A 22,999-nucleotide genomic window follows, 5' to 3' on the forward strand; every position below is an offset into this window, starting at 1 on the left:
ATTAGATATTCCCTCCTAAGATCGAACCACAAAGGGTTCTACCACCTTCAACCTATCACCTATCTTTATAATATTATAATAGATTATAATGCATTTTGTGTGTTTCAAATGATAGTGTTTGATGTAGAAGTCGATAAATACCTAACGAAGTAGATGATCAATGCAATATTTTAAAATTATTTACCTAAAATTATTGTTTGTTACAGTAAATGCAAATGTAAATGCGATTTTGGAGATACTTTATCTGTTTCTTATAATCTTAAAACGTTTAATAATACCTTTATGTGCATACAGTTATCATCAATATCAATATAAATCACGCTACGTGACGTCATTCAAAGAGTGCGTAAAACGGCGGCGTTCAAATGTGTAAAATTTTATTGATACTTTAAATATTTTTTTAAAATATATTTCAAACACACTAATAAAATTGTTTATATTTTTTACTATGTTAAAACAATGTGATAAGTGGTTTAAAATAATAAAATAAAAATGTGCATATTCCCTATTGATTCTAATCAAATCATTGCATTGTCATCACTCATCACTAGTCAACATCTGGCTGCGAGCAAAGCCACGGCCAGAAGCTAGTAGTTGATAAGGTTATAATCATAGAGTATTATTATATACAGGATAGCTATAATACTTGTAAACAAAGTGTATAGTATACTTGAAATCCTTTGCCACAAAGTGAATAATCACTTTAATTACAAATACATTATACATCAACTATATAAAATATTGTAAGAATTAAAAAGATATCATATTCATTTATAATTCCTAAGTAAAAATAATATTATTTTGCACTAAAGCAGCAATAACCAAATCACATCACATTATTATTGACATTTCGCTTTTGACAGTTTGTGTCGGGATTCGATTGATTGTGTCCTGTGGAGTCGATCGAGAATTATTTTGCAACTTGCATTTCCTTTCTAAGTTTCACAATGGAATTATTTGGGAGGCCCAACTGGCTTTCTATTCATCAGCATTTATGTTAAATTTTTGCTGCAACTGGGAGTTTAATGATTGTATCCATAAATCCACCACCAAAATGTCGGTGCCTGAAGAACATGAACAGGACGCCTTCATTTTCCGTCCTCAGTTGCATTTAGACTCTAAATGGCTAAACCCTGACTCACAAGGTGCTTTACAAGACCCAGAAGCCCTTAACAGTCAGTTCAACCGTCTCATACAAGACAAAGAAATATATTTCGACGCTAGAAAAGGGTTGGTCAATAGTGCTGGAATTAGTGCTAAGCTCGGAGATACCGGGAAATATTACTGCGGTCTTAGGGTATGTATCGTGTTTACTGTAGTATTGAACACTTGATAGATTGATATTACTATTATGTGCTTTCTTTGTAGATTTTAAGTTGCACATGTTGTGATGGACTTTGCGGTCCTCACTCAGGATGCGCGTGCTATCCTTGCACAGCTCTTTCAAACGAAGAAGAACTGCGTGTCGCCCTCGATAACAAGAATGTACCACCAACACCAGCTTTGCAGGTTATAGAGGATATCAAGTGGAAACAGGATCCAGGCAAGTTATTGATGTAGAACAAAGAACTTTTTTTTTTCAGGAGTTGAAAATTGTCTGTACACTGAGATGTCCTTTTATATGTTTGTGTACAATTATAACTTTCACAAGTTTAGGATATTAATTACAAATTATTTTAAATCAATTAGTATTTGTTAATTAATCTGTGCAAAAAAGTAGTCATAATAATAGCATCTATAATAATACATATACCATACATCTGGAAATGATAACACTGAATTATAATGTTTTAATTTATCATTTATAGGACCAGAATGTGTGCAAGCCTTAATGGAATCTCTAATGTGGGAGCAGCGAATGAGGTCTATCAACACGTCGGCAAGCTGTCCATTCATATCCCAAATCCGCCGCTTAATTGTTTTGTGTAACAGGCATCTTGTAGCTGTAATAAGGTATTTAACTATCATTTTCATAAAACACATCTTGATTTTACCTGCGTTAACTTCATTCTAAAACATGCATGTTTCTTGTACTAATTTTAGACAAATCATAGTATGTGTACCAGAATGACATTCTTCTTCAAAATTCTTCATGACAACCTTTTGTCCCTTGTATACCTTATTTTTTCCTTCAACTTGCCAATGATTTATACTTAAATGCATTTATTTCTTGAAAAATAATTCAAGTTTCTTATTGGAATTAGCCCAGTATTATAATTTAGTTTAAAAAAATGACAAACTGATTCATTATTTGATAATTAGATTTTGTTCATTTCAGTATTTTTGTTTCCAATAGAACAGTAACTATAAAGTGATTTATTTATGGAATTTGAATGCAAACAAAAATAATATTTCTTCATCATATATTATTCCATTTAACAAATAGACCATGGTAGATAGATAAGACCATGGCATAGTAGCAGCCCTTTGTAGAGTCCATTGTGCTTCATCAATGATATTATTGATAGGGTTATGACAATATTTTATTAATAATGTTGTCTTGTTGTTTTTTACAGAGATTATAACCACCATAGAGAAATTAAGAAGAACAAATTAGATAAGAAGCCCGCTCATACACTTAGCAACAGAGCACTCAATAAAGTCGTCAGCACATTAAAAAAACCAGGTGAACTTAGGGCAGAAGCTCAGAAAGATAGCGATGAATTGAACGATGAAAGGTAATTTAATTTGTTTTGTGAAGTTGATGTTTATATCTTTGACTCACATAGTATATTTAGTTAGAAAGCCTTACATATCTATACTACTTTTATCTTAATGGTACTATATTTTACAATGTAAGGATATTAATTTATTGTATGTTTTCAAGATGTTTTTTTTTTTAAATATAGTAGTGCTAAATTAAGTTGCATTGATAGCAAGGCACTGTTAAAACCAAGTCAATAATTAGGTCAAAAATGTAGTCTGTATTTTTATTTATGTTGTCATAAGTGTTTTGCGTTTTTTTATAGTGCTTTAGGACTAGCACGTGTAGGTGCCCGCGCCGCTCTTCGTCTCGCCCTATCGCTCGTGCGGCGCGCGTGGCGTTGCGGCGAAGATGCAGACGTATGTTCCGCGTTACTTCGCGACGCTTTGGACGCTGTACGCGCACTACCAGATGGAGCACTTTACGCTGGCAATGAGAATTCAGATGGTGCCGCCAACCAGGCACCACGCTCGCAAAAAATCTGGGCCGAAGTTGTCGACAGCGCTGCAAAATTTCTCAATCAAGTTGTAACAGGGTAAGTACAACAGGGAAATTAACAAGCAAGCAAATAATATTGCGAACAACTTAGTAAAGTATATTTGTATATGATATAAAAACCTATGACTAAGCAATTTTTCTTTTTTAGGGAGGTTGGAGTTATTGTACCAGAAGGCGACTGGCGTATTTCAGTTTGTACGTGGGTGGAGCTGTGCGCACGGCGCGCTGAGTTGCCTGCATTACTGAAGGCTGCTGATGTTCTAGTCACACTACCACCAAAAAAGAAGCGACAAGAAGATAACAGGTATTTTCAATGACGCAGATAAAGAATAAAATTAAATATAATAAGAGCACTAGAACATGCTTGTTATCAGTAAAATTTGTATTTTTTTTAACATTTATTATTTTTATATTACTTCTACCAGTTACTACTTCACCAATAATATAATGTATAAACTCGAACAAAGCTCAGTTTAAATATTATTACAGGACTTTCATAAAAAAATATAAGTTTGTTTTGAATGTGTGCACATTAAAATATAATTGATTATGCATTTATTAATTTTTAGGGTGGTATCAGAAGAATGTACTGCACCATTTGGACCATTTCTAAGAAGAATGGCTCGAGTCGAAGCTCCGTCTCCTATCTTTAGTTCAAGATCAACTGATGAAACCAACCTAACAGAAGATTTTCTTAAGTATGTCCATTTTAAAAATAAAATCATTGAAACTCATATTTTACTAAAGCATACTTTAGTATAACCTCTGTGTATTTTTGCATTTTAGGGAACTTGATATTCCAAGTGGTGATGGATTAATGTCAGTGAGGAAAGCTGGCATTGCCTTGTTGTGTCACCTGGACAGGCTTGGAGTTCCACTACTTCCTCCCCTCAAAGGATTTGTCACTGTAAGTAACATAGTTACAATTAAAGAAAACTAAGTAGATATTAATTAAGGATACAAAATGTGCTTAATATTTTATTAGAAATTTTATGTGTGCACATTTGTTTGTATTTAATTAAAATAGTAAAACATAAAAACAAAATAAATGAAATAAAGTAATCATGTTTTTGTATAAAACTTTTTTCTTTACATAATATGCTAGTGCTTTAAAACAATGCATCTTTAAATTCTAGTGCACAGATTCAGCGCAAGAGTTGGTATCAATTGGTTATGGCCCTGTAACCTTGGGAAGCGAGCGGATCCAGCAGATAGCGTGTGCGGCCAAAGTGGCGTTGCTCCTGACGCACGACGGCGTCGTGTACACCGTGCCCTACGACACGATGATTACTTATCTTGTGCCAGGTAATTATTCCATCTACCCTCTGTCCACCGATTCGTGCTTAAAAATCACTGCCGGACTATCTTCTAAAATAGGTTGTTTCATCATCATCATCAACAACCCATTACTGTCCCACTGCTGGGCACGGGTCTCCTCTCATAAAGAGAAGGATTAGGCCATAGTCCACCGCGCTGGCCAAGTGCGTATTGGTAGACTTCACATACTTTTGAGTTTTTTTTTAATCTCTCAGGTATCCAGGTTTGCTCACGATGTTTTCCTTCACCGTTTAGCAAGTGATAATTAATTTCTAATACGCACATAATCTTGAAAAATCAGAGATACGTGCCTGGGATTTGAACCTCGGATCCCTCGATCCAGAGGCTGAGTTTCCTAACCACTAAGCTATCATTGCTCAAATAGGTTCAAATAGGTTGTTTATCTGAACATAAACTGGGGAATAAGTTAAAGTTATACAAAAATAAATTTGAAATTTTGGTTGGCTTAATTTGCCAGAATATTATTTTTTACATGTTACACATACTTAGTATTTCATAGATAATTTTAAGTATATTATTTTGTATAGAATTTTCGTAAATAAATAACTATTATATCTGTGAAAATTTGCTGAAACATTATACGAATTATTATTAGTGTGATTGTGAATCAAGTATGCAAATTGCTTTATATAATTTTGTTATAAGTCATTGAACTATGACGGCTGAGCATTTTTCTTATGCAACAAAAGTCACAAACTTACTTGTTCAATTAGTATTAATACATCACGCACATGTGCTCGTCATGTGAAGGTGTGAACCAGGGAGTTATGTAGGCTTATAAAGTCATTTTTGATAAATAAATAGAGATAAATATAGATATCTCAACTCTTTGTAATTGAAGGAAGCCATTAAATGGCTTAAACGGCTGACAATTCTGTTATGGTGTAATTTACGCTGAACAATGTTGACATGCGCAATTAAGTGGTGCAAAAACATGAAATCGAAGAAAAAGTGCGGAGAAATATCGTTTCATTCGTAAATGATCTAAAATATACATTTTTTAAATATTTTTCAAACACGAAAATAGATGACAGTGACAATTTCAATTGTCAAAACTGGTTATATTTTCTGGTTAGGAGTGAGTTATCTTTACTAATCTATGGATTTTTGCGTGTAAATTCATATTATTTATACCGTATATTAGGTTTGGAGAACAAGACGATAACGCAAGTGGCGTGCCACCCGGCCGGCCGGCACTTCCTGTGCCGCAGCGCGTGCGGCGGCGTGTGGTCGTGGGGCGCGGGCGACGACGGCCGCCTCGGCCACGGGGACACCGCGCCCCGGGACGTGCCGCAGCAGATACACCACCTGGCGCATCACGACGCGGTGCGGATCAGTGCTGGCCCGGCGTCCAGGTCAGAATAAGATTGGGAGCCTGTGAATATATTCACAGTACTAATACTGTAAATGTTTTCTAAATATCTTCTTGTAAATATGAATATTTTCTTGTGTGTGTGTATGTTGTAAATGTGAATATCTTCTTGTAGTGGCTATCTTCTTGTATTCATTACAATATACAAAACGCAAAGGATTCTTAGAAATCTTATTAAAATCTTATTATCATAGCGGAAAAAACCCGCACAAACGTTTCGTGTAGTATACACATAGGATAGTGTGTTTGGACATCTAAAATTTTTCCAAGGAACAGAAGTGCCAGTTTGAAATTCCTTCCTTCCTTCTTCAAAATCCTTTTGATATTGGTTTCTTTGTATAAAATGTAGCCATTACAATACACAAAAGGTTTCTCATTAGAATCTATAAATCTCATTAGAATGGCATGCAAATAAAAAATAAATTTCGAATATTTCATGTGACACCATAGTCAGATGCAAACTGATTTCATAAGCGTAAGTAGAATATAAATGTAAAAGTACACACAAGGTAACATGTATATGTAGAACAATACAAGACTCTTATTTATGTACTTCAATTTTTGCTATAATGTTACATGATCTTATTTAAGAAAACAATATAATTATTGTTCATCAGCGCGGTAATCACGTCTCGCGGCGCGCTTTACACGTGGGGTCGCAGCGTGAACGGTCGCCTCGGCCACGGCACTATCGAGAATTGCCTTACTCCACAGCCCGTCACCTTCACTACCCACAACATCGAGCGGATCATCGACGTGGCGCTCGGTAATACACTTTGAATATGTTATTGAATTTCGGGTTTTTTTCTGATTCACATTTCAGAAAAAATGTCCAATATTTCCTCATTTGTATATCAACATTTAATGTAAATCAAATGATTGTATAAGTTTAACCCAATTGGGCTCAGAGGTATTAATTGCTTATTGGTATGACAAAATAGTTAATTTTTTGTTATTAATTTAATATGGATTTATTTTAATCCACTAATAACGCTGTGGACTGTGTTTCAAATACTTTTCGTTTCGAGTGCCTCTTTACACTGAGGAATGGAACACTAATTATTGAGAAAGTCTTATTATGTAAGTGGCAATTTGATAAATGGGTTGTTCCCTCCAGGCTGGGGTGACAGCTACATGCTGGCGTGCACGTGGGAGGGCGGCGTGCACGTGTTCGGCGACAACGAGCAGGGCACGCCGCGCCAGCTCGGCGCGCTGGTCGGCTGCCGCGCCGTGCGCGTCTGCACCGGCGAGAGCTGGCACGCCGTGCTCACTGACAGGTTACCCACACTCATATAACTTACTAGCAATACCCAGTCTTAACATAATAAAATATAGCCCTCCTGAATAGTGTAGCTTTCTGATTGTTTGTTGAATTAGACCTTACAAACAAACAAACAATCAAAATTACAAACTTTACCTCTCTATAATATTAGTATAGATGACAACAGAGACTAATCCAGGAGTCAAGTGGCTAACACATCCAAACATGCAAAGCCGACGCTCAAATTTAACAAAAATGTGACTTGTCGCATTTGTATGACGCTTTCATTTCACAGGATTATTTGATTGGTCAAATAGAATAAAGTGGACGTAACTAATCTAATATCCATTAAGTCTACACATTTTATATGACTTACTGGAAATATGTAGGTATATAATTTTTTTAATACTTTTGCAGAGGTCAAGTCTATACTTGGGGTCTAGGCGAGGACTATAGACTTGGACATGGTAATTTGGATAGCTATAACATACCAAAGCGGATAGAGTCACTACAAGGTATGTGGTAGATTTTTTTTTTGCTAATCATAAAATAAGATTTTCTTTTACAATTTCTGACCCAACCTGTTTTGTTGCAGATGTTAAAATTATAGACCTGTCAATAGGTCCTACACATGGAATAGCGTTATCTTCAGAGGGTGCGCTCTACGCGTGGGGAACCCACAAACGTGCACGATTGTCCAATACTGTGCCTGAACTCATTCACGTCTTTCACCCTTCATATAAAATTCATGGTAATTTATGTTGTAACATATTACTTTTAATGTCAAATAATTCAATCTAATATTTGTGATATCAATACAACTACTTATGGTGGCACTGGTGGTGGTATTTGCATCAATTAATATTGAATTTCTTAAACAGGTATAGCAAGTTGTTCAACTCATATATTCGTGTGGAGTGAGGAAAGTCCCAGAGATTTGCCTACATCCTTGCCTTACGTCATAGATTTATCTGATAATACATTTAAGTGAGTATATTTTTTGTGTGTATTTCTGTGTACTTGTGTGTATTTGATATTATGAACAATTACATATCGAGTTGTTGTTTTTCAGGTTTATTGATAGGTTATTGAAAATCGTAATTAAAGAAAGTGGAACGGCCAATGCGAAAGATAATGAATATATAGCAGTAGCTTGTCTGAATCTCTTTAGATTACAAGTAAGTAACTATGATTATTTCAAATATTCTCAAAAGTCTCATATTTATTAGGGAAGTGTTTGTCACTTCCATATTCACAGGCTAATAGTCCACGTGTTTGTCAGTCACTCTTTAATAAAATAAGAAATTATAATTTTTCGAGTATAATTTATGCATCACATTAAAGCTTCAAATAATGTTTTATTATATTAACTGTATTATGACTTGCTGTAACTTCGAAAAATACGTCGTCCTCCACATTGTTATGTATGGTAGACAACGGTCTAAAACATGTCTCTTCTGAGATAATATTAATGTTCAGTGGTGAAATCTTTACAAGATAATGTTAGAAGTGTCCCCGCTCGTTAGGTATGCGTCTCATTTTGAGGTAATATTCATGTTCAGCGGTGAGATCATAACGAGTTGACGATCAAATTATTAAATCAAATCATTTTTTTAAATTCAAAATAGGTTCTTTACAGAGCACTTTTTGAATATTAATACAACTACTAACACTTCACAAGATTCCATATAATAAGTAACTGGTGTTTGTGGGTCAGGTGCACGCGTGGCAGAGCGCGCGCGGGCTGGAGGGCGCGGGCGCGGCGGCGGCGGCCTGGAGCGGCGCGCTGCACGCCACGCTGGTCACGCTGGTGGAGGGCTGCGCGGGGCTCGCGGCGGCCGCGGCCGCGCGCCGGGCGCTCGCCGCCGCCTGGCCGCTGCTGCTGCCCACGCCGCAGATACGCGCGCAACACCTCATCGAACTGCTGCCGCAAGGTACTTACTTGCATCTGACTCTCTTTTTTTTATTATATTATAGTGACAAACTAGCGTTTAGTCCAACTGATAGTAAGTAGTCAATGCCGTCGATGGACTTCTTTAACCAATCTGATACAAAAAGGGGTTTGACTTTAATCCAGTCACTGATACGTTGTCACTGCTGCGGACTAAGATGGGCACTTTATATGTAAGTCAGCTAGCATTTACTCTTATTTAGCTGGAAGACAAGAATTATTTTACACTAGAAATTTGTGGTATGACTTTTTCTAGGTTCAATCATACTGGTTGTAGCATTCTTTAAGCCTTATGGCTTTTCTAGACACTGAGCGTAGTCCACCCTATTAACACCTAAAATACGTTATTATTGTTATCAGTATTATTTAACAAAAGAATATACGTAAATGATATAAAATCTCCAGCAAATACCTTGTATTATATTTCAGGATCTCAGCCAACAAGCATAGGCGCACGTTTCATGACAGAGCTACTCGTTTGGTCATTACTTGGTGGAGGAGGACTCCAAGATGCTCTAAAAAATGCGTTACAGATTCATTCTGCTGATATGTACAATCATTTACAACTTGACGAGTAAGTGTTACATATAAAATATCATTTAATTTATTTAATTATCTATTGTCGTTATTTTGCAATATTGCGTCTATTTTTACTACTTTGCACAAATAAATAATATTTGCATCTTTTACAGTACATATGATCAAGTGGACATAGTGACAGGACAACGTAGCAAGGCAACTGCAGCAAATTATGACCAAGTTGACCCCTGCCAAGGTTTGTATTTGAACTCCTTCTATTAACAATTTTTTTGACAGTTACATGTAAGCTGTATAAGAAATATTTTCTGTTTCATTACAGGTGGTTTCACAGACGACTATCCCATGACAAGTGCTATTGCATCTGAAAATGCAAATTGTGTCCCATTGATGTATTTGGTTTGTACTCATTCAATGATTTATTATATTGGATTGGATTATGTGGACCCAGTTTAATATCGTAAGAAAAAATAATTCTGTTGTCTTTCAGGTTGAGCATTTAATAGAAAACACCAGTTGTCAAACGCAATTGCATTTAAAGTCCGTCACTAATGGAGAAACAAGCCAAGCTGAACATTCAAAGGATACTGTGAGCCCTAGTTGTGAACTCCTGATGAGGTTTCAAAGGTATTTAAATAATTGTTGTTATATGATATTAAATTATAGCCTGTTACTTAAAAATGTTATGAAACGTTCTATTAGTTCAATCCATGTGATAAATGCTTGGTTTAGCTTAATTATGGCGTGAAAATTCGAGTAACTATTCGGCCGATTATAATAATTTATTGCTCCTTTTTGCTCATTAAGCATTACTTAAAGTCTGGAGGCATGAAGATTTTCAGTACAAGGCAACGATTATCATATTAAAGAAAAATAATACTAGTCATTTTCTTGTTTCCAGGCTAATATTTTGTGAAGGGATGTGGATCCGTGGCGGGCGAAGCACCCGCGGTGGTGTAAAATCAATCCTTACGCAATACTTGGCATTACTAGCGAATCACGTCCAGTCCACACTCAAGTGCTTTGTGCAGACTGTGCGCAAGGCGGACAACTTCCAACTTAGATTACTGTGTGACATCATCACTGTTGATATTATTGGTAAGTAGAATGTTTTCATATTTTTATCTTAATATTCTTTATGGCTAAATTAAAGATTTTGAATACCTTATAAATTACTGCTTGAATCAAGTTTTAAGTTTAAGATAATAAGAGTTTAGCAGCTTTTAATGTAAAGGAGTTGTAAGGATATTTATTAGATTTTACATCTAGTATTGGTGGCAATATTATCTTAAAGTTGCTGTATTCTACATATAAGTCATGGATGGGTGGGATACTTTTAATTTGGAATAAGCGAGCTCTATAAGACCTAAGATTTTGACAGGTCGCGTGTTAACCGAGCTGGCGGTGTGGGTGTGCGCGTGTTCGTCCCGCACGCCGTACCTGCTGGAGAGCGCGGCGGACTCGCTGGTGACGATGGTGCGCGCGTGCGACCACGCCGCCAGGAAGCTGCCGGCCGCGGACAGACTAGAGGCTGACCTGCTCGGCTGGCCCGGCCTCATGACTCGCCGGCAGATGGTCAGCAGTAGAATTATAAGGAAGTGAGTATTCGTTGGCATCAATCTTTTCGGCTCTTAAACATACCAATGAATTTCTTGCTGACAGTAGTATAATCCGCGCCAAACTGCTAGTTCGCTCTGAATATAGAAAGGGAGACAGCGCGGGACCCCCTGACACCAGTTCGCTGCCCGCTCGAACATAGCTGCGTTAGTGTGCCCTTACTGTTGCTACGGAGTATATGCTTGTAGTTGTGTTCGACCTCATTGGCTCTCTGACTACACCTGCTGCACTTTTTACACTTTTAAACTTGTGTCACGAGTAGGATAACGAACTGATTTGTGACACTGCTAACAAGCGGATATTTTAAAAAAACTAAATTTAATATGCTAACATATGCCTAAATAAAACAAAAATTCAACTAGTCTTTACTACTTTTATTTGACTTATTACTTATAACATTCGTCTGACGTAATACGCAGATGTGATCTCATAAACCACACGAAAGACGGCGGCGATTGGATTGTGATATCTGGCGTGGTGTACGACGTGGAGAAGTTCGACTGCGACAGCGAGCTTACGACGCAGTTCGTGCGCGGGCTGCGCGGCACCGACGCCACGGCGGCGCTCAGCGAGCCGCCTCACGCCGCGTACTTGTGGAGAATCAAGGCCAACGTGGTCGGCATTTACGAGGAGGATATCAACCACTACAAGTGTAAAGTGAGTGTTGTTTTAATGTCGTGTAGCTTAGGGGTAGCTGTAATTTATCAACATGATAGAAAAAAAATAACTGTAAAGCTTAAAAAATATTATTAAAAATATAATGAGACGACACAAGTAGAGGGTGTTCCGTGTAGTTAAAATCGGCTCTAAGAGTTCATACGATTGCACACTTTATTACATTATACGCAGTGCACATTTAGTACAGTAATTTGGAAAAAATTATTTAGGTGTAAATATACCTTTATTTTTTAGTTACTTATTATTTTTTATTTCTCAAATATGATACGTGCTCATTTTGTTGACTTAAAAATATTAACAAAAATCAAAGTTTACAATTTTAATTCTAGGACAACACGTCAACACTCCGCACGCACCACATCCTGTCGTCGTGCGCGCTGCACCTGGCGCTGGGGCTGGCGCAGTGCGGCCTGCGTCTGGCGCGCTCGCTGCCAGAGCAACAGGTCGAACGCGACGCCGCTTCCTACTCCACGGCCGTGTTTCTCAAAAGTGGATTGCAGGTAAAGGAGATTGATGTAATTCTTCCAATGAATATGATGTCTTATCTATCTGCGTCAAACTGCTAGTTCGCTCTGAATATAGAAATAAATCGCGCCATAGCAAATTGTATGACTTCAGAGCGGACTAGCAGTTTGGCGCGGACTATAACACAGTAATGTCTTAAAATACGTATTGCGGTTGAGAGACCCGTCCCCAGACCTTGTAGTGTGTCCTTGTAGTGTGCCCAAATGAGATAGGCTTACAGCCAATCTCTTACAATATTAAAATATAGAATCTTCAAGTAGTAAATTTGTAACATTTTATTTTTAAACTGTGTAAAATTTAATTTAAAATTCTATGTTTTCATAAGGATAATGAAACTAAACAAATTAGTTTAAAAATTATGCCTCATTTAAAATAAACATTAGCTTCTGCTCTTTTTTTGTTTCAGACAAATCAACTAGCAAATCCATTTGAGGAGGAAAAAGCAGAAGCACGCAGTGGGTCCTCCACTGGCGGCAACAGTCCAGCGAGTGAAGCGCCTGTCACTAGTGAGCCCGCTCCCACCATCACACTCAATGTACCGCAACTCACTGTCAGCCGTCAGCCCAGTTTACGAGTGAATGTCACGGTTTCGGCTGCGAAGGCAGACGCGCTGCTTTTCGCTCTGGCAGAGCCTAAATTACATGTAAGTTTTATATGCAGACATTTATTTTACTTCTTAGCTACTAGCTGGATATTTGCAAGATGTGTCATCTACCGTTATTAGTTAACATAATATTGTGTAGAAAATAAAAATCAAATGAACAAACGTTATGATTTTCTTCTCGTAACAAAATACTCAGTAAACATATCTTTCTGCAATAACACTCTTATTGCTACATTTAATATTACAACATTTATTTATTTATTTTTATTTACTTATTTATTAACTTTCTAATTCATAGGATCCTCTAGCATTACATCTCTGGTGGGCGTGCGAGCGGCGTGAAGGTTGCGCGCCGCACTTCCCACCCGAACATCCTCTCGAAGAACTGAGGAGGGCGTTGCTAGCTGTTCTTTTATACCATGCTGGATTAAAAGAACATGCTTTAGCTACTGCTACCACGGGTGAGTTAAGCTTTGATTTATTAAATTAAATACACCATAAAAGGCTTTATGTGAACTAACGTCGTGTATTTTATTGCTTTCAGAAATGGAGAAAGGTGAAGTTAAACTATCGCCTGCAATGTCAGAAGTTGTCAAATGTGTACAGCAAAGTAAATGGACTTTAATAAGGACACGACAGCAGCAGTCTCGTGGATATAAAGAGGTTAGTGATTTTTAGTATTCATACGTATATATTTGTTTAAATTTGATTTATGAAAATACTAGTGGTGCCCGCGGCTTCGCCCGCATTTTAAAAATATAATATGACATACATAAAACAGAAAATTCGTACTTTCATTGGATTGACAGTGGTGCCATCTGTCGAAATTTAGTCTTACCAACTCCCAAACCTTCGTGGGCTCTTGGACAACAACTCTGCAAAATATCATCACTTGATCAAATGCATAGTTTCCGATTCTATAAAATGTATATTCAGACAAATATTCATTTTTATATAAAAAGATAGATGATCAACTAATGGATAAGTAAAGTAACTGTAGGTAAAATCGAAAATCGAAAATCGAATTTCAATCTTCAGGGTTGAAAGATCAATTCACTGAATCGATCCATTACTGGAGTCCGTTCTGGAGGGATTTCCGAGATAAAAACTATCCTATGTCCTTTCTCGGGTCTCAGACTATCTTTGTACAAAATTCCATTCAAATCGGTTCAGTGGTGTAGCCGTGAAAAAGAGACAGACAGAGTTAATTCCACATTTATAATATTAGTAAGGATTAGTAAGGAAGTAAGGATTTGCTGACGGATACATAATTTCAGTGCTTGTTTGATCCTGATAACCTTTTTTTTCGCTATCCTCGAAAAAATATCGAAGATAGAACGATTCTTAGGGCCTCGATTTTTTGTGAATCGATTTATTGCACTTCGATTCGAATCGATTCAAACATCGATCTTTTCCGGTAAGAATTGCCACCCCTATTATAATCCCAATAAATCTATATAAACAAATATAATGTTGCAATCGTCTCCGATTGCAAGAACTCATTAAACTCATGGTTATTTAGAGTATGCCAAAAGACCCACAAACGTAGGTAGAATCCATTACCGGAGACCGATTAAAGAAATCGACTTTTTTGGTCAAAAAGATCGCTTCTCTGATTAATCGATCTTAGATCGCCATCCCTAGTTCCCGTGGGATTTCCGGGATAAAAACTATCCTATGTCCGTTCTCGGGTCTCAGACTATCTTTGTACAAAATTTCATTAAAATCGGTTCAGTGGCTTAGGCGTGAAGAAAAGACAACCAGACAGACAGACAGAGTTACTTTCGGATTTATAATATTAGTAAGGATTCAAGTTTGAATTGAATGTGCGAATTTGTGACAATATATCTAAATTACTGCTCCGTTTATAGAAGTTTTAGTTACATCATCGTATTATAAATCTCGACAAAATGTTTAATGTAGACATTAAGATATAAAATTTAATGGTTTTAATTCCTAATGTACCTTCATCTGTAATGTTTGTAATGTTAAGTTTCAACATGCTTGATGTTAATTAATCTTTCACAGCTTGCTGTTGATAGAGAGCCATGGTCATAATGATTGAAGTTTAAACATAGTTATTTAATGTTAAAAGTCTCACAAATATAAACACTTGGTCTCCTAGGTATGTGCCGCCCCCCTAGAGAAGGCGCGGTTCCTGCTGCACGAGGTGCGCGCGGCGATGTCGCCGGCGGCCGCGGCGCTGCGCGAGCGCCCGCCCTACCGCCGCCTCACCAACACGCAGAAGATGTTCCGCAAGGTCATGCACATGGCCAAGTCGCCCACTTTCAAAAAGTGGTGAGTATAGTGCTATAACTTATTACAAACTAAAATATTTAAAAATAATTATAGTTTAAAAACTAAAAACCACGCTAAAATCGCACAAGGAAAGTCGTTAATCCTGATTCCTGACGATCCTGATAAGGGGAATGGGATAAAATTGTTAAAAATTTATATTGTCATCGGTTCTTGATAATTGTTCAAAATTTTAATTATTCAGACCGTTCAAAGTGGATAAAATTGCGTTCAAAGATTCCGTTACATACATAGAGGTCAAACTAATAAAAGCGTGGTAAAAAATAAATCTTTCTCATTATCCGTTATACTCGTATTAAGGTTAATTTGTCTTTTTTATTATTCTTTCAAATAAATTCTAAATAAATAGATGACAGTATAAACAATTGTGTGAATATGTTAAGGGAAATATTGTTTAAAATTCGATTCTGTATTTAATAAATTTCGTGTCTTTTTAGTTTTGAAACAACCAAGGAGTTGAGAAATAGACAGAACAGTCTAAGCAAGAGCATGCTTAAAACCACAGGCACTTTATTGCAAGGAGACGCTTTACTGATTAAATCCGTAATAGGTCATTCATCTGCAATGTCAACAAGGTTGAACGATGAGACGCCAACGAATCAAGTTGACATACATAAGGTTCTAGAAAAGGGCGCTCCGTACACGAAGGACGCAGTTAACCAACAAACTAAAATTAAACTCTTGACCAGAGAGAAACCTTTCGAGAAAGATATTAAAAACGCTTCGAATTTTGACGACATGCGTAATGATAGCCGTGATTATAAGCTATCAGAGAAGGACGAACTGATGGACAGGGACTATGACGACAAGACGCCAACAAATGAAATATCTATAAGCTCTATGAATGATATTACTGATAATTCCATATTGAAAGAGTCAATAGAAAGTGAGAAACAAGTATTATTATTAGCTGAGGATTTAAAAACTGAGCTCATTATGGCAGATGAAGAAAAAGATGACGACAACTCCGAGAGAAATAAGTTTGTCAATGCTTGGGTAGCTAAACTTGCATGTGAAGAAAAAGGTAAATAATAAAAACATACTCTTAATAACTTATAATTTATTTATTATGAAATGACTTTGTTATTATCATCAAATAACTTTGAAATTATGTAATGTTCTTATAGATCTGTATTGGATGTTAGAGGAAGTGACACCGGAACAACAAAAGTTGACTACTGCTATCATCGACTTCGTAATGACGGACGAGTCATGTGACATTGATATCCTCAGGAGAGCTTTATATTGCCAGGTATTTAAATAATTGTCCTCCTAAAATTTGTGTGCTAACAGTTGTAGGGTCAATCCTGTATCATTCCATGTAGTACATGTTACTAACTATATTTATTCATATTTTCAGATGCAAAGAGCAGAAATAAGAAGGAATGGTTATTATATCATAAACAAAATTCTTCATGCTTCCCAAACTATGTCAGAAAGCATCAAATATGCTGCCCTTGTAGGTGTGTTAGGTGCTTCATTAGCCGATTCGGTACCCCAGGTGTCCCTCAAACCCACCATACCTCTGAAAAAACCTCTAGATGGCATAGAATCTGTAATACCATATACAAAGTATATGGTGTTATTAGAAAGATCAATTTTATTTGACTTTGTTCTTTTGGAGTTAAAAGCAAAAGTTATAGAAGGCGAACATTCGTATCCTTTACCTCTGAAGATGAGTGCTAATTACGGTGCTCACGCGTTGTTAAATAAACCGTCTAGGGCAAGGTGAGTTGACATGTTTTTTTTAAATATTAATTTGAATAAGCTAGCACTTTAGAACACTTGCTAACTAGATATAAAAATTCGCAAAATTGTTTATGTGTAAACGAGACAAATTTAAGTGATTCAAAAGAAAAACGGGAAAAAACGTAAAAGTATCTTAAAATTTGATTGAATGAATTTGGCGATATTTCTAGTGCTATTTTTGTCTTTAATAATAAAAATAGGAAGTAGTTCAATTTTACAAAAATAAACTTGTAATATTTTAGGTTCATAATAGCACTTCTGTCGTTGCTGGTAGAAGGGTGCAGCGGCCCAGAAATTGATCAGCTAATTAACGGCGGAGCTCTCAGTACCTGTCTGACGTTGCTGAAGCAAATAGGAGGCGATACCTCACAACACTCCTCGGTTATTTGTTCCGGAAATAAACCAAAACGTTAGTATAAATGTAATGATTTGTTATAATAGATTATACCATTTTATAATGTTTAAATAATATAGTATATGTATGATGTTTAAGGGTAAAATCACAGGTTGTATTTTACTGCAATATAATATGTTATGCCTTATTTTGAATCGTATTAATTAATTGTTGCTTTGAACAGAATGTCTTATCATATACGAAGACGAGCGAATAGGTGCTCGTGTAAGAGGAGCTTCCTTATCTGGCCCTGAACTGGCTTCTCTGATGAAAATAGGCACTCGTGTCGTCAGAGGCAAAGACTGGAAGTGGGGTGATCAGGTTAGTAAATTATGATTTCGCAAAAGATTCGAATATTTTCGAATTCGATATGAAAAAGATTTTCATTTATCATTCATTCGATATGAAAAATACCATTAAATTTAACATAAAAATTAACATTATATATTCAAATAAATAATTACTACTGAACATATTTCGACGTTTAAACATATAAACTATAAATAAAATAAAATAACGAAATAAAAAAAGGTATTTATAACACATAATATGTCTGTTCAAATCCATATAAATTACTACTACTACTACACTTACATTACTACCACTGCAATAATAATTCTAAATCAGAATTGTTATATTATCTGTTTTCAGGATGGAGCACCGGGTGCGGAGGGTCGCGTGATCGGCGAGCTGGGCGAGGACGGCTGGGTGCGCGTGTGCTGGGACGCGGGCGGCACCAACTCCTACCGCATGGGCAAGGAGGGCAAGTACGACCTCAAGCTGGCGCGCTCGCCCTCGCCGCCAGCCTCCGTTGACGAGACCCTTAATGGAGTTTGTAAGTAATTCGTTTTTCAATAGGGAATCTTTAGGACAATAAATATTTCATCATTGTAATTGCTAATTAATATATTTAATTTTATGGCATGTTGTTTATAGCATGTTCAAAAACGCATATTGAAGTTTATAGCTCCCTACTATAAAAAAAAAAATCAACAGGTTAAACTCCAGGAGTACCGGCCGAAGTGAAAACTTGAATATTAATGTTGTGCATTTTTGATATTTTGGAATTGTTAGTGAATTATTTTGCACGAATTGCTTTAATTATCCGTATAAAAGTATTGTATAAACGTATATTCGAAAAACACATGCACGTTCGCGCAAGCGACCTGCGCCGCTTAAACGAAATAGCAGGCGCAAGGTACACATTATCGCCGCGCGGTAAAAAGAGAGGGGGTAATTCGTCTCCTACGCCGCGTCGGCGGTCTACCCTCCCTCTGTCTTACGGATTTGCGATCAGGTCACGTATCCTAGTGCGAGTTTAACGTTTTTTACCCATCATAAAAAGTGCACAACGCTGATAAAGTAGTTCTCCCGTCCTACGAGTTTTCGATCAGATGACGTGTCCTGACGCGAGTTTAACATTTTTTACCCCTCATAAAAAGTGTATAACACCGCTAAAGAAGTGTGCACTTCAATAAAAATGCGCCGTGTGTATTGACGTCCAAAGTACATATCGATACCTTAATTCGCACATCAGCTAACTTCACTTTTTGACAAAATGTTTTTTATATTTATTTTGATAGTAAATGGCGTTGAACGAAATCAAAATAAGTAAAAAAAATCATTTTGACAAAAAGTGGAGTTGACTGATTTGCGAATTAAGGTATCGATATATAATTTAGCAGGAGACACTACTTGTCACGTCCAGAATAGAATAATCTGTTATACTATAATATTAACATTCACCATCAGCAGTGGACGTGAGCGTGGAGTGGTGGCCGGTGAACGAGGTGCGCGCGGCGTGCACGACGGCGGTGCGCGCGCTGTGCGCGGGCGCGGGCGGCGCGCGGCGGCTGGCGCGCCGCAACGTGTGCGCGCTGCAGCGCCGCCTGCTCACGCTCGCGCACACCGCCAACTGCGTGCCGCCCATCGCGTTCGGCCCCCAGCTGCACACCGCGCTCGTTGTTATCAGGGGTGAGTGTTTCGTTGTACTACAGAAGTATAGTCCGCGTAAAACTGCTAGTCCCTCTGAATATAGAAATGAATCGCGTCGCCATAGCAAATTGTATGACTACACCTGCTCGAAACAACTTCACAGCAGATTAGCAGTTTGGCGAGGACTATACCTACTATAATTTAAAATGTCTCTTGCTACGAATCCATGAAAAGGAATAAGAATATTTGATTTCAACTTAATTTCATTTATTCTTTAGATAAATTTAATTGTGTTATTTTACAAAATCAAAAAAAAAAAATTTTTTTTTATATATCCCTTCATCATCAACCCATTACTGTCCCACTGCTGGGCACGGGTCTCCTCTCAGAATGAGAAGGATTAGGCATAGTCCACCGCGCTGGCCAATTGCGTATTGCTAGACTTCACATACCTTTGAAAAGTCTTTTATCAAGATCCTCTCAGGCATGCAAGTTCCCTCAGGATGTTTTCCTTCACCGTTTAAGCAAGTGATAATTAACTTCTAATACGCATATAACTTTAAAAAATCAGAGGCGCGTGGCTGGGATTTGAACCTCGGACCCCTCGATCAAGAGGCCGCGTTTCTTAACCACTAGGCTCTAAATATCCCTTATTATAAGTATATTTTATTTAATTTCAGCTGGTGCACATAGTCCTGAAATGCGTGTATCATTATGTACCGACGCATGGTTTGAGCTCTGCTACAGTATGATATCTTGCACTGATAAACCAATAACTCAGGATTTAGTTTACCAACAGGTAAGCGAGCATGATTTAGTCCACATAAGATAATAACGTTTTAACAATAAATTCATTACCATCCGAATTGTACATTGTAACTAAAAACGGCAGATTCCTACAATGTATATTGGCAAAACAGTATAGTATGGGCAAAGTAGTATAAAGGTGCAAAATTTTAAAAATACAGTAGATCTACTGTAATCACAGTGCGACTGGAAGCACTATAAACATAAGAGTAAATAGTATATGTATGTGCTAGTATCAAATGCGTGGCAGTGTATGTAATGATTTTTTTTTATGATTTAATGTACTTCCTATAAATTATTGAAAAAAACATCAGCATTATGCACATCTTCTTTATGTAAACTGTAACTGTGGCAAATTTCATACTCGGCTGTCGTCCGTCAATCGTACTAGGGGTACAAAGCTTCATGTATTAATATATAGATTATTTCAGATTCAAGCAGTATGGCTCCTCCGTCGTATATTGTGCGAACACAATGGTCCACCCGAGTGGCGACGCACAGTATGTGCACAGTTGCTCGCTTTAGCAGGTCGCCTCGGCCTCGAGACTCATCCAGGAGACCCTGCACTTAGACCATATGTTCAAACGCTACCATTCCATCATCCGGGATACTCATTACTTCTCAATACAACAAGCAACGGCGAGGAAGAATTTGGTGAGTTATGCTTTTAATTCTAATGGTCGTATTATCTGAATTTGGTGAACGCCCAGACGTGCATTTAGCACTGAATAATTATACAGTCCGAATTAATCAACTAGAATTTGTGGATAAAGATTTCAGCATGCTGCGGTTTTCAAACCGTTACAGATAACCTATCACGATATTATTCTTTATTGCCGGTCATTCACAATACATATTAATCGAATTTAACCCAATAAATTTGAAATTTGTCAATTTTCCTATGCATTAAGTATCAAATTTCGATTTTTGGTAGGTAAAATTATAGTCCGATTCATAATTAGGTGTCCAAAATGTAAACAAAGGTGTTGATCTATCAAGAAAATGTGTTTCAAATGTTAGTTTCTTATTTTTGACAATATTAAATTAATATAACGATAATAAAATAATAATCTAAATACATTAAAATTAATTCACATTTTCCAATATTTATATTAATTCAATTTCATTTCATACAGTAATAATAATAAAAAACAAGATTTATGGTAGAAAATTAAATTGTGATAATGGTAACACAATCGGTATCCAAAACATTGTTTGTGCCGCCATTTTTAAGTTTCGTAGTTGATATTATTCATGTTCGTGATCGTGGTCGAACTCAAATGTTTTCTAGTTTTCATAGCGGGTTTTTTAAATTGAGTGCAGTTATTAAGTTTTTGTTTTTTGTTGAATTAGTAAAAGATTTCGTTTCTTGTTAATTTGTTAGGGTTTGCAATACCTGTAATCGTATTCTGACAATGACATTTCTTTGTTTACATTTGGGACACCTAATTATAAATCAGACTATAGGTTAAGATTATTATGATTATAGCTAAAGGGTGTTAGAATAAATTATGACACATCTATGGTATAAGTTCTTATGTTGCTTGCAGACAACAGATGGCGCGCGCCGGCGACGGCGAGCTACACGGGCGCGACGGTGGGCGCGGTGGTGCAGCTGGTGCGCGCGCTGCACGCCGCGCCGCAGTGGCACGGGCCCATCTCCTCGCTGCTGCTCGAGAAGATGCAGATGGCCGCGCAGATGGTAACCACGCTATACCACTGTAGACAGAACTATATAATGCCTAGCATTCTCTCATATTGGGCTTGCCCTTAGCCTTTAGCCAATGTATTGTATGTTCTTGTCCATGTTATACAACATTGGTTTATAGAGATTTTACAATTTCACATTTTTACATTTTTTTACAATTTTACATTTAATAATGAATGCTTAAAGTTTACAATGGAATAAAATTTATAAGCGGTAGATATTTTCTTAAATAAATTATTCTGGTATTACACAGATCACAAATGACTGGCATTGGTGTCATGCTAGTCAAGAAATGACGCAAACGATGAAACCCCAAGTGCCGTCTATCAACTCGTGCCTTATCGGTACGTAATACTATACACATTGCTATAAAATACTTTTAAAAAAGATTCAGTTTGGTTTCTTCTAGTTATAGAAAAAACTACACTATATTTGAATTATATTAATAGGCTTATTTTTTCGGCCTCATAACATGTTCTAAAAAAAATTTAGCTGGAGCTTTGGGTGTCATCGGTGGTATGGAACCCCGCTTGAGGCTGGGACAGCTGGTGACCGCGGGAAGCTCGCCTCGCGTCGGCATTGTCACACACTTGTCAGCCAGCGCGAAAGTCACTGTTGTGCATGATGATAATACTACCACCAAGGTTTGTAAATCTTTCTATTCTTATCATCATCAAATATCAGGTCAGAGTGTGATAAGTTTTATGTTATAATTCATCATACCAGGAAAATTTCTGTTTTGTGACCTCCAACTGATGCGCACGTGCTTCGTGCTCGCTTGATGGACCGTGTTCCGATGTCCTAATTATAAAGTCATAATAATTATAAAATAAGGATGAAGTGCGAGTTCATAGTGTTTCTTTTCGGCATAACAATTATCTCCTCGACCTTATACCCATAAACCGTACATCCGTAAAGAGACTCTTGCATAATTGCTAACAATTACGTTTATTTTAAATCCCTAACATTGATTTGTTTGCATATCGTGAGGAGTAACGTTGTTTG

At 36.9% G+C, this 22,999-nt stretch overlaps 1 protein-coding gene across 1 annotated transcript in view; it reads left to right on the forward strand.

Moving 5' to 3' along the window:
• The first annotated feature begins 884 nt into the window (after positions 1-884).
• HERC2 (E3 ubiquitin-protein ligase HERC2) overlaps positions 885-22,999 on the forward strand; it is a 49,486-nt gene continuing 27,371 nt past the window's right edge. The window contains exons 1-41 of the mRNA XM_073079057.1: positions 885-1,297; positions 1,369-1,543; positions 1,809-1,953; positions 2,517-2,678; positions 2,970-3,239; positions 3,351-3,506; positions 3,772-3,900; positions 3,989-4,109; positions 4,339-4,507; positions 5,685-5,895; positions 6,530-6,678; positions 7,030-7,189; positions 7,591-7,688; positions 7,769-7,924; positions 8,055-8,160; positions 8,246-8,351; positions 8,891-9,107; positions 9,554-9,698; positions 9,817-9,899; positions 9,984-10,060; positions 10,152-10,288; positions 10,563-10,759; positions 11,043-11,259; positions 11,698-11,935; positions 12,286-12,456; positions 12,888-13,124; positions 13,384-13,546; positions 13,630-13,748; positions 15,211-15,383; positions 15,839-16,425; positions 16,529-16,653; positions 16,762-17,129; positions 17,393-17,559; positions 17,729-17,865; positions 18,196-18,379; positions 19,300-19,518; positions 20,160-20,278; positions 20,718-20,940; positions 21,837-21,988; positions 22,248-22,338; positions 22,487-22,638. Coding sequence (XP_072935158.1) covers positions 995-1,297; positions 1,369-1,543; positions 1,809-1,953; positions 2,517-2,678; positions 2,970-3,239; positions 3,351-3,506; positions 3,772-3,900; positions 3,989-4,109; positions 4,339-4,507; positions 5,685-5,895; positions 6,530-6,678; positions 7,030-7,189; positions 7,591-7,688; positions 7,769-7,924; positions 8,055-8,160; positions 8,246-8,351; positions 8,891-9,107; positions 9,554-9,698; positions 9,817-9,899; positions 9,984-10,060; positions 10,152-10,288; positions 10,563-10,759; positions 11,043-11,259; positions 11,698-11,935; positions 12,286-12,456; positions 12,888-13,124; positions 13,384-13,546; positions 13,630-13,748; positions 15,211-15,383; positions 15,839-16,425; positions 16,529-16,653; positions 16,762-17,129; positions 17,393-17,559; positions 17,729-17,865; positions 18,196-18,379; positions 19,300-19,518; positions 20,160-20,278; positions 20,718-20,940; positions 21,837-21,988; positions 22,248-22,338; positions 22,487-22,638 — 7,314 coding nt within the window. The 5' untranslated portion in view covers positions 885-994. The remainder of the gene's footprint in view (positions 1,298-1,368; positions 1,544-1,808; positions 1,954-2,516; positions 2,679-2,969; positions 3,240-3,350; positions 3,507-3,771; positions 3,901-3,988; positions 4,110-4,338; positions 4,508-5,684; positions 5,896-6,529; positions 6,679-7,029; positions 7,190-7,590; positions 7,689-7,768; positions 7,925-8,054; positions 8,161-8,245; positions 8,352-8,890; positions 9,108-9,553; positions 9,699-9,816; positions 9,900-9,983; positions 10,061-10,151; positions 10,289-10,562; positions 10,760-11,042; positions 11,260-11,697; positions 11,936-12,285; positions 12,457-12,887; positions 13,125-13,383; positions 13,547-13,629; positions 13,749-15,210; positions 15,384-15,838; positions 16,426-16,528; positions 16,654-16,761; positions 17,130-17,392; positions 17,560-17,728; positions 17,866-18,195; positions 18,380-19,299; positions 19,519-20,159; positions 20,279-20,717; positions 20,941-21,836; positions 21,989-22,247; positions 22,339-22,486; positions 22,639-22,999) is intronic.

Source organism: Epargyreus clarus, unplaced genomic scaffold (assembly GCF_041222505.1).
Source record: "Epargyreus clarus isolate Ecla_fem2 unplaced genomic scaffold, WU_Ecla_fem_2.2 ptg000014l, whole genome shotgun sequence".
Classification (NCBI taxonomy): domain Eukaryota; kingdom Metazoa; phylum Arthropoda; class Insecta; order Lepidoptera; family Hesperiidae; genus Epargyreus; species Epargyreus clarus.